The following is a 12,525-nucleotide window of genomic DNA, read 5'->3' on the forward strand; positions in this document are numbered from 1 at the left end:
TGGGTAACACATCCACACTCAGAGACACGCACCTACAGACAGTACTGGGTAACACACCCACACTCAGAGACACACACCTACAGACAATACTGGGGAACGCACCCACTCTCAGAGACACACACCTGCAGACAGTCCTGGGTAACACACCCACACTCAGAGACACACACTGACAGACAGTACTGGGTAATACACCCACACTCAGAGACACACACCTACAGACAGTACTGGGTAACGCACCCACATTCAGAGACACTCACCTACAGACAGTACTGGGTAATACACCCACACTCAGAGACACACACCGACAGACAGTACTGGGTGACACACCTACACTCAGAGACACACACCTACAGACAGTACTGGGGAACGCACCCACTCTCAGAGACACTCACCTACAGACAGTACTGGGTAACACATCCACACTCAGAGACACACACCTACAGACAGTACTGGGGAACGCACCCACTCTCAGAGACACACACCTGCAGACAGTCCTGGGTAACACACCCACACTCAGAGACACACACCTACAGACAGTACTGGGTAACACACCCACACTCAGAGACACACACCTACAGACAGCACTGGGGAGCGCACCCACTCTCAGAGACACACACCTACAGACAGTACTGGGTAACACACCCACACTCAGAGACACACACCTACAGACAGTACTGGGTAACACACCCACACTCAGAGACACACACCTACAGACAGTACTGGGTAACACACCCACACTCAGAGACACACACCTACAGACAGTACTGGGTAATACACCCACACTCAGAGACACACACCTACAGACAGTACTGGGTAATACACCCACACTCAGAGACACACACTGACAGACAGTACTGGGTAATACACCCACACTCAGAGACACACACCTACAGACAGTACTGGGGAACGCACCCACTCTCAGAGACACACACCTACAGACAGTCCTGGGTAATACACCCACATTCAGAGACACACACCTACAGACAGTACTGGGTAACACACCCACACTCAGAGACACACACTGACAGACAGTACTGGGTAACACACCCACATTCAGAGACACTCACTGACAGACAGTACTGGGTAACACATCCACACTCAGAGACACGCACCTACAGACAGTACTGGGTAACACACCCACACTCAGAGACACGCACCTACAGACAGTACTGGGTAACACACCCACATTCAGAGACACTCACTGACAGACAGTACTGGGTAACACATCCACACTCAGAGACACGCACCGACAGACAGTACTGGGTAACACATCCACACTCAGAGACACACACCTACAGACAGTAATGGGGAACGCACCCACTCTCAGAGACACACACTGACAGACAGTACTGGGTGATACACCCACACTCAGAGACACACACCGACAGACAGTACTGGGTGACACACCTACACTCAGAGACACACACCTACAGACAGTACTGGGGAACGCACCCACTCTCAGAGACACACACCTGCAGACAGTCCTGGGTAACACACCCACACTCAGAGACACTCACCTACAGACAGTACTGGGTAATACACCCACATTCAGAGACACACACCTACAGACAGTACTGGGTAACACACCCACACTCAGAGACACACACCTACAGACAGCACTGGGGAACGCATCCACTCTCTGAGACACACACCTACAGACAGTACTGGGTAACACACCCACACTCAGAGACACACACCTACAGACAGTACTGGGTAACACACCCACACTCAGAGACACTCACCTACAGACAGTACTGGGTAATACACCCACACTCAGAGACACACACCTACAGACAGTACTGGGTAACACACCCACACTCAGAGACACACACCTACAGACAGCACTGGGGAACGCACCCACTCTCAGAGACACACACCTACAGACAGTACTGGGTAACACACCCACACTCAGAGACACACACCTACAGACAGTACTGGGTAACACACCTACACTCAGAGACACACACCTACAGACAGTACTGGGTAACACACCCACACTCAGAGACACACACCTACAGACAGTACTGGGTAATGCACCCACACTCAGAGACACACACCTACAGACAGTACTGGGGAACGCACCCACTCTCAGAGACACACACCTGCAGACAGTCCTGGGTAACACACCCACACTCAGAGACACTCACCTACAGACAGTACTGGGTAATACACCCACATTCAGAGACACACACCTACAGACAGCACTGGGGAACGCACCCACTCTCAGAGACACACACCTGCAGACAGTCCTGGGTAATACACCCACATTCAGAGACACACACCTACAGACAGTACTGGGTAACACACCCACATTCAGAGACACTCACTGACAGACAGTACTGGGTAACACATCCACACTCAGAGACACTCACCTACAGACAGTACTGGGTAACACACCCACACTCAGAGACACACACCTACAGACAGTACTGGGTAACACACCCACATTCAGAGACACTCACTGACAGACAGTACTGGGTAACACATCCACATTCAGAGACACTCACCTACAGACAGTACTGGGTAATACACCCACACTCAGAGACACACACCGACAGACAGTACTGGGTGACACACCTACACTCAGAGACACACACCTACAGACAGTACTGGGGAACGCACCCACTCTCAGAGACACGCACCTACAGACAGTACTGGGTAACACACCCACACTCAGAGACACACACCTACAGACAGTACTGGGTAATACACCCACACTCAGAGACACACACCTACAGACAGTACTGGGGAACGCACCCACTCTCAGAGACACACACCTGCAGACAGTCCTGGGTAACACACCCACACTCAGAGACACACACTGACAGACAGTACTGGGTAACACACCCACATTCAGAGACACTCACTGACAGACAGTACTGGGTAACACATCCACACTCAGAGACACGCACCTACAGACAGTACTGGGTAACACACCCACACTCAGAGACACACACCTACAGACAGTACTGGGTAATACACCCACATTCAGAGACACTCACTGACAGACAGTACTGGGTAACACATCCACACTCAGAGACACGCACCTACAGACAGTACTGGGTAACACACCCACACTCAGAGACACACACCTACAGACAGTACTGGGTAAAACACCCACACTCAGAGACACACACCTACAGACAGTACTGGGTGACACACCCACACTCAGAGACACACACCTACAGACAGTACTGGGTGAGACACCCATACTCAGAGACACACACCTACAGACAGCACTGGGTGACACACCCACACTCAGAGACACTCACCTACAGACAGTACTGGGTAACACACCCACACTCAGAGACACACACCTACAGACAGTACTGGGTAACACACCCACACTCAGAGACACACACCTACAGACAGTACTGGGTAACACACCCACACTCAGAGACACACACCTACAGACAGTACTGGGTAACACCCCCACACTCAGAGACACTCACCTACAGATAGTACTGGGTAATACCCCCACACTCAGAGACACTCACCTACAGACAGTACTGGGTAACAGTCACACCCACACTCAGGGTCATGTACACAATGATACCCTGACTGCTCCTCTCTCTAAACTGAGACCTCACTTGGTTCAGTTTTGTACTGTTACCATGAGGCATTGGTTAAGGTGGGAGAAATGAACATTGTGAGTGTGGCCTCCAGCCCTGAGATTGTCCCAGGCTCATTTCAGGTATTACTCAGCAGTCAGCACAGAGTGCACAGTGCGATCCCACCAGCTGGGGCTACACCAACACCTCCAGTGTGAAGAGTGAAGTGTGAATGCTGGGATTGTGATGATTTAATTCCAGCTGCTTTCAGTTTCTGTTTTTAATCTTGTAATCTCAAGGGATTTGAGATAAAACTGATCATTTTAATATGATTTACAATTGGCTATGAATCAATTCTGCTTCTGACATGTTATTGATTGACAGGTCAACCAGCCAATCATCAGATTCACTTGCTGAAATGCAGCCAATCAGCTGACAGGAAGGTGGGACATTTCCAAAGCACTCCCAAGACATTTACTGAATATTCTTAATGTTTATTACCTTTTACTGATTTACCTTTACAGAAAAAAGACTTGAATAAACAGCCCAGCGAGAGGTAGCTGGAGAAATTCACAGGGAGAATGGAGGTTTATTAAAACAGTTGTGGCGATTTTCTCAATAACATGAGAATCCTGTCGCTTTAAACAGAGACTAAACTTTAAATTGTAACTGCAGAGTGAGCAGGAAGGAGGTCTGGTTTACTGAGCGGCGAATTCTGAGGTTCACATTATTTTAGCTCAGCTGACAGTCTTCAGCATCTTAGAGAGGTTTTACTTGGCATCACGAGTCTACATTGTCCAATCAAACACTCCCAGGGCAGGTACAGTACGGGTTAGATACAGAGTAAAGCTCCGTCTACATTGTCCAATCAAATACTCCCAGGGCAGGTACAGTACGGGTTAGATACAGAGTAAAGCTCCCTCTACACTGTCCCAATTTCGAGCCTTAACCCCTGATCCTCAGAAGTGTCTCAGACCCAGTCACGAGAAGGAAGAGAGTTGAAATTCCGTGTTGAAAATTACCTTTATCCTCCCAGCTCACCCCTGTTATATTTAAAGTTGTGTCTCCTCTGCGGACTGTCTCTAACACTCTACACACATTCTGATCTGCTCACACTCTTACTGAGGGGAGAGGAGAGGGTCTCATGGATCAGGGCACAGGAGAAGCGGGCGTTGGACTCCCAGTCAGAGCCAGAGAGGGTCAGCAGGCTGCTGACACTGTAGGTGCTATCCGAAGCTCGCAGGTAGTTGCTGGTCTGAACCCCGGCCGAAATGGCTGCACCGTCCTTCTTCCACTCTACCCCCACTTCATCGGGATAGAAGTGATCGGCAAGGCACACCAGGGTGGCAGTGCCCTTGGCCTTGACCTCCTCCTCCGAGGGGGGCAGCAGGGTCAGTGTGGGTTGAGACTTCTCTCGGCCTGAAAGAGAAGAGAAAAACTGTTAATCACTGCATGTTTGTGTGCTCGGTGTATATATTTGTGTGTTGTGGGTATATGTGTTCTTTGTGCATTTTTGCATATTCTGTGTATATCTGTGTTTCCTGTGTGTATATTTGTGTGTTCTGTGTGTATATTTATGTGTTCTATATATATTTGTGTGTTCTATAAATATTTATGTATTCTGAGTATATATTTATTTGTTCTGTGTATATGTGTGTGTTCTGCATATTGTTACAAGAGATTTATTTTTGTACTAAAATCTTAGAATTCTGTGTGTTTTTAAAAATTGAAAACAGGATTTCCAGTGGACATGGACACCTGCAACTAGCTGAAATTTTTGGATGTTGACTTTGTATACAAGAATAGGAAAAGCAAACCGTTTCAAGGAAGCCTGCCAAGGGGTTTTTGACCTCCTCAGAGCATCACTTTGAATGACAGTGGATACTCTATGTCTGGTCATGTGATTGGCTCAGGAAGGTTTACTGTCACTTCAGACCCTTTTAAAATCCAATGAGTTAGACAAAAAGCAGGCATTTGAAATTTGGTTGCTGATCTGCCTTGAGATCAAAGTTGAAGACCAAAAAAGACCTCTCTCTGTAAAGGATACTTGCATCTCTTGAAAAGAAACCTTGTATTTGAAAGGTGGCAGATTCCGATTGCCTCCTGTCTCTGAAGAATTCCTGCATCCAGCATGGTTCCTGTTGCCTGCTGTGTTTTGGGAAATCCTGGAACCTGAAGAAAGCTTCTACTGCAATACTGCTGCTGTGAGCCCTCAGCAGACCTGTTGCTACACCCCTGCCAAAAGTCCTGTGTGACGCCTACTGTAGCCGAATTGCCCTGAACGCCGACCCATCACAGACTGTTCATCAACTTCTCCTGGAGAGACTTTGAGTGGCATCCGACTATTCAACTCTGGGACACCTCATTCAACTAAAGAACTTCATATCAAGAACGTGACAAACTGATTTATTTTATTATTCCTTCTATTCCTAAGAAACAGCTGTGACCCGTGAAGAAGTGGGACTGAATTAATATTTATTTCTTCCACCTTGGTCGGAACAATATATATTATTTTGTTCTTTGTGTATTTGTGTGCTCTTTGTGTATTTATGTGTTTCAGTGTATATTTGTATTATCTGTGCATTTTTGTGTTCTATGTCTATGCTTCTGTGTTCTCTATATATTTTTGTAAATTCTGTGTTCATATTTGTGTGTTCTGTGTGTTTATATTTCTGTGCTGTGTGTTTGTGTATTCTGTGTTTATTTGTATGTTTTGAGTCTATTTGAGTGGTCTATGTGTATATTCGTCTGTGTCTCTCTGTGGGTGTTTCTACATTGGAATTCACATTGGATAACAGACAGCTGGGTTGATGAACTCCTGTTTGTGTTTAACCATTAGAGGTGAGAACCATTAATTCTTGATTTCCTTCTGTTTTGCCTAGCTTGCTAAGTTTAGTCTAAATATAAATACATTGAATCGTTTGATGTTTAGATGGTTAAATCGTGTTGGACAGTTTTTTAAATCTGTAATGAAGGGTTACCACAAATTCAGCACTGAAATGGTTATAGTAAGAGTGTTTGAAGACTCAGTGTCCCTTTAAGACACTGTTAACCTGACAGGAAGCTCGAACTATAGATCAGTCTATCTGGAGGAAACAGGCTCAGTGTTAACAAATCTCAGATCACACATACACATCGGGAGAACTTTCTCCGGAACACTGGAACAGACTTGTCTCAACACACTTCAGAAATAACAACAACCAAAACAATAACTTGTATTTATATGTTCAGTGATTGCTTTTAAGAATAATGTACCTTTAAGATCTTTGTATGCTAATGAGGTGAGCACCACTATTTGAGATCTTCAACAGCCAGATCTCCACATACCTCAATAATGTTGCATCAGACAACATAAAAAGCTTCTCATTACATGGTGGCAGCTGTGGTGTATAGCGCCTTTAATCTCATTAAGCCCTTAAAACCTCTCAATGCGCTTCACAGGAGCATTATAAAACAGAAATATGACACTGAGCCACAAATGGAGATAAAGGAGGAAAGTGAGGTAGATGATGAGCAGATGAGCTGAGCAGGGACACAGTCGTGTGATGTTACTGCGGTGGAAATAGGGGGTCTTAGTGATGGTCGGAACATGAGGTCAGAAATATGACACCAAGGCTGTGAACAGTCTGGTTTAGTCTCAGACGGGGGAGAAGGATGGAGGGATGGAGAAGGGTTGGGTGTCAGTGTAGAAGGTTCTAGATGTCATTTAAAACCTTCCTGCCCAGCACTGGGGTGAGGTCAAGGGTGAGGCTATAATTAGTCTCAGTGCACTGGGGTCAGGCAGGGTCACTGCTCCGAATGATCCCATGACCCCTGGAAGGTGAGAGTGTGCGGACAATGGGCGAGGGTCAGGATCAGGAGCCTCCAACCTCAAAGAAAGACTTGCATTTCTATAGCGCCTGTCACCACCTCAGCATATCTTCAAGTATTTTACAGCCAACTGTTCACAGTAAGATCCCAGACAGCTGAGTGATAATGAGCAGATAATCTGATTTTTAATGGTGTTGGTTGAGTGATAAACATTGTCCAGGACACCGAGGAGAATTCCCCTGCTCTTCTAATAGCGCAGTGGGATCCTTTACATCCACCTGAGAGGGCAGACGTCAGTTTGTCTCATCTGAAAGACAGCACCTCTGACAATGCAGCACTCCCTCAATACTGCACTGCAGTGTCAGCCTGGATTATGTGCTCCAGTCTCTGGAGTGGGACCTGAAGCCACAACATTCTGACTCAGAGGTGAGAGTGCTACCCACTGAGACAACACTAACACCTCACAGTCGAATAGCCTGCCATTCTCAACCTCCCGGCTCACACTTGGAGGAATGAGGCCACTTGGGGAGGGTAGAGCTGTGACCCAGCCAGAAATAGTGCCTTCAGGAGAGAGATGGAGAGCAGATTGTGGGAGACCTGTAGTCTAGAGGGGTGACATTTAACCAGTCGATGGCAGGTGCTGAGCCCTTTCCCCGTAAGTATTTTGTAAGTCGATGGGGAAAGTGGGAGGGGCACTAGAGTAACACCTTTGTTGCTGCTGAAACTCTTGCTATCTGCTCAGTCATGTCTAATAAACACACAGACAAATCAGACAAACATTAGTCAGTTTTCTGTGGATTTTCTGCTGGGTTCAGCTTTAATCAACAGGGTATTGTGGGAGCTCCCGGTTAATAAAAAGAAAAGAAAGACTTGTATTTATATCGAGTATTTCACACCTCAGGACCTCCCAAAGTCATTTACAGACAATGAAGGACTTGTTTAAAGAGCAGTCACTGTTGGAATGTCGGAAATGTGGCAGACAATTTGTGCACAGCAAGATCCCACAAACAGCAGTGAGATAAATGAGCATTTTTAGCAATGTCGGTTCAGAGATAAATATTGGCCTGAACTTCACCCAAAGAGAAAGCAACTGAGAGTCTCCCCAAAACCCTGGAACACTGAAGCCACTGGATTGGGAGCCCTGCTGTCACTGTTTGTCATCAGAACTTTGACAAGAGATAAGCAGGGAGTGGACAGAGCAGAGTTAAAGCTGGGGGAGGTGGGACCTCGGTATCTCACTGTGCTGGTGCTGAGATCAGTTATATCAGAGACTGTGACAGAGACCCAGAGCTCACACTGAGACTGGCAGGAGTCTAGTGAGGGATTTCACTCCATGGAGCAGGAATGTGACCACAGTCTGCAAACGTCCAGATCTCCTCTACACACTCGGTAAAAGTTGGTTACTTATATCTTGCTGGTTAAAGGGGGAATGTAACTAAAGAAATACAGCTGGGCACCCTGTTATACACAGTGCTCTTCAATGAACCATTTCATTGACTGCAGCTCCTTCCACTATTCAGCATTTGTGTTTTAGAAAGTTTCAGTATTTAAAGGATTAATAACGGAGGATTGAGGTTTACTTACTCAGTCTGAGCTTGGTTCCTTTACCAAACGTTAACCACACTGACAGCTTCCAGTGCAGGGGCTGTACAATATCCTCTGCTCTCTGTTTCACTCACTCACTCTCACACTCTCTCTGTCTTTCACTGTCACTGTGTCTCTCTCTCTCTGTCTGTATTTGTGTGTGTGTGTGTGTGTCTCTCTTTCTCTCTCTCTGTGTTTCTTTCCCTGTGTGTGCCTCTGTGTGTGTGTCTGTCTCTCTGTCTGTATTTGTGTGTGTCTCTCTCTCTCTGTTTCCTTCTCGGTGTGTGCCTCTGTGTGTGTCTCTCTCTCTGTCTGTATTTGTGTGTGTGTGTCTCTCTGTGTTTCCTTCTCGGTGTGTGCCTCTGTGTGTGTGTGTCTCTCTGTCTGTATTTGTGTGTGTGTCTCTCTCTGTGTTTCCTTCTCGGTGTGTGCCTCTGTGTGTGTGTCTGTCTCTCCGTCTGTATTTGTGTGTGTGTCTCTCTCTGTGTTTACTTCCCGGTGTGTGCCTCTGTGTGTGTGTCTGTCTCTCCGTCTGTATTTGTGTGTGTCTCTCTCTCTGTGTTTCCTTCCCTGTGTGTGCCTCTGTGTGTGTGTCTCTCTCTGTCTGTATTTGTGTGTGTGTCTCTCTCTGTGTTTCCTTCTCGGTGTGTGCCTCTGTGTGTGTGTCTGTCTCTCCGTCTATATTTGTGTGTGTGTCTCTCTCTGTGTTTCCTTCCCTGTGTGTGCCTCTGTGTGTGTGTCTCTCTCTGTCTGTATTTGTGTGTGTGTCTCTCTCTGTGTTTCCTTCTCGGTGTGTGCCTCTGTGTGTGTGTATGTCTCTCCGTCTGTATTTGTGTGTGTGTCTCTCTCTGTGTTTCCTTCCCTGTGTGTGCCTCTGTGTGTGTGTCTCTCTCTGTCTGTATTTGTGTGTGTGTCTCTCTCTGTGTTTCCTTCTCGGTGTGTGCCTCTGTGTGTGTGTCTGTCTCTCCGTCTGTATTTGTGTGTGTGTCTCTCTCTGTGTTTCCTTCCCTGTGTGTGCCTCTGTGTGTGTGTCTCTCTCTGTCTGTATTTGTGTGTGTGTCTCTCTCTGTGTTTCCTTCTCGGTGTGTGCCTCTGTGTGTGTGTCTGTCTCTCCGTCTGTATTTGTGTGTGTCTCTCTCTGTGTTTACTTCCCGGTGTGTGCCCCTGTGTCTCTCTCTCTCTTCGGGTAAGAATGGATCTGACCCAGATAAATTCAAGAACTGTAACTGAACAATGGGCTGCTTTTAAAGAAGAGATATTTCGGGCAAAACCAAGGTGTATTTCCACGAAGGGGAAACGTGGGGCAAACAAATCCAGAGCTCCCTGGATGACAAAAGAGATGGAGGTTAAGATAAAGAAGAAAAAGTCTGCTTATGATAAATGTCAGGTGGATTTTCTTTTGTTATTTGTTCATGGGATATGGGCGTCACTGGCTAGGCCAGCATTTATTGCCCATCCCGAATTGCCCACTGAAGGCATTTAAGAGTCAACCACATTGCTGTGGGTCTGGAGTCACATGAAGGCCAGACCAGGTAAGGCCTGCAGATTTCCTTCCCTGAAGGACATTAGTGAACCAGATGGGTTTTTACAACAATCGACAATGGTTTCATGGTCACCATTCCACCAGCTTTTAATTCCAGATTTATTAATTGAATTCAAATTTCACTATCTGCCATGGTGGGATTCAAACACATGTCCCCAGAATGGCACAGTGGCGCAGTGGTTAGCACCGCAGCCTCACAGCTCCAGCGACCCGGGTTCAATTCTGGGTACTGCCTGTGTGGAGTTTGCAAGTTCTCTCTGTGTCTGCGTGGGTTTCCTCCGGGTGCTCCGGTTTCCTCAAACATGCCAAAGACTTGCAGATTGATAGGTAAATTGGCCATTAGCAATTGCCCCTAGTATAGGTAGGTGGTAGGGAAATATGGGTACAGGTGAGGATGTGGTAGGAATATGGAATTAGTGTAGGATTAGTATAAATGGGTGGTTGATGGTCGGCACAGACTCGGTGGGCCGAAGGGCCTGTTTCAATGCTGTATCTCTAAAAAAAAAATTAGCCTGGGCCTCTGGATTACTGGTCAAGTGACATTACCACTACACCATCACCTCCCCCTACAATCGAGAACCAGGCTGAATGTAGAAGGCTCAGAGGGGAATTTAAAAGGCAAAGGGAAGAAAAGAGAGAGTATGAAAAGAGACTGGCAGCTAATACAATAGTGGATCTAATAATCTTGTATCAGCATGTATATAGTAAAAGAGTGGTAAAAGGAGCAGTGGGGCGTATAGGGACCAAAAAGGGGATTTACACATGGAGGTAGGAGCATGGCTGAGGTATGAAATGAATACTTTCCATCTGTCTTTATCAAGGGAGAAGATGCTGCACAGGTCATAGTGAAAGAGAAGGTAATTCAGACACCAGATGGGTTTAAAATTGATAAAGAGGAGTTATTGGATAGGCTGTCTGTACTTAAAGTGGATTAAACACCAGGACCGGATGAGATGCACCCAAGGATACTGAGGGAGTGAGAGTGGAAATTGCAGAGCCACTGGCCATAATTTTACAGTCTTCGTTAAACTCAGGGATGGTGGCAGAGAATTGGAGAATTGTAAATGTAACACCCTTGTTCAAAAAAAGGGTGTAAAGATAAGCCCAGCAATGTCAAGCCAGTCAGTTTAACATCAGTGGTGGGGAAACTTCTAGAAAGAATAATTCGGGACAAGATTAATAGTCACATGGACAAGTGCAAGTTAGTTAAGGAAAGCCAGCAATGATTTGTTCAGGGCAAATCATGTTTAACTAACTTGTTGGAGTTTTTGATGAGGTAACAGAGAGAGTTGATGAGGGCAATGTTGTTGCTGTTGATGTTGTGTACATGGACTTTCAAAAGGTGTTTGATACAGTGCCACACAACAGACTGGTGAGCAAAGTTCTAGCTCATGGAATAAAAGGGACAGTAGCAACATGGATACAAAATTGGCTGAGTGACAGGAAAAAGAGAGTAGTTAATGGATGTTTTTCAGGCTGGAGGAAGATTTGTAGTGGAGATCCTCAGGGATCAGTGTTGGGACCCTTGCTTTTCCTAATATATATTAATGACCTAGACCTTGGTGTGCAGGGCACAATTTCAAAATTTGCAGATGATACAAAACTTGGAAGTATGTGAACTGTGAGGAAGACAGTGTAGAACTTCAAAAGGATACAGACAGGTTGGTGGAATGGGCTGACAAGTGGCAGATGAAATTTAAATGCAGAGAAGTGTGATGTGGTAGAGAGAATGCGGAGAGACAATATAAAATAAAGGGTATAATTCTAAAGGGGGTACAGGAGCAGAGGGACCTAAGTGTGCGGAAGTCATTGAAGGTGGCAGGACAGGTTGAGAGAGAGGTTAATAAAGCATACAGTATCCTGGGCTTTATTAATAGGGGCACAGAGTACAAGAGCAAGGAGGTTATGTTAAACTTGTATAAAACACTAGTTCAGCCTCAACTGGAGGACTGTGTCCAGTTCTGGGTGACACAATTTAGGAAGGAAGTGAAGGCATTAGAGAGGGTGCAGAAAGGATTCACAAGAATCGGTCCAGGG

The 12,525-nt window shown here is 46.3% G+C and overlaps 1 gene segment (V, D, J or C); it reads right to left on the reverse strand.

Moving 5' to 3' along the window:
• Window positions 1-4,024: 4,024 nt before the first annotated feature.
• The window catches only part of LOC137373112 (Ig kappa chain V-III region MOPC 321-like), a 32,944-nt gene continuing 24,443 nt past the window's right edge, over window positions 4,025-12,525 (reverse strand). Inside the window, 2 exon segments of the V gene segment in view lie at window positions 4,025-4,970; window positions 8,946-8,991. Coding sequence covers window positions 4,642-4,970; window positions 8,946-8,991 — 375 coding nt within the window.

The sequence above is a fragment of the Heterodontus francisci genome, chromosome 8, assembly GCF_036365525.1.
Source record: "Heterodontus francisci isolate sHetFra1 chromosome 8, sHetFra1.hap1, whole genome shotgun sequence".
Lineage (NCBI taxonomy): Eukaryota > Metazoa > Chordata > Chondrichthyes > Heterodontiformes > Heterodontidae > Heterodontus > Heterodontus francisci.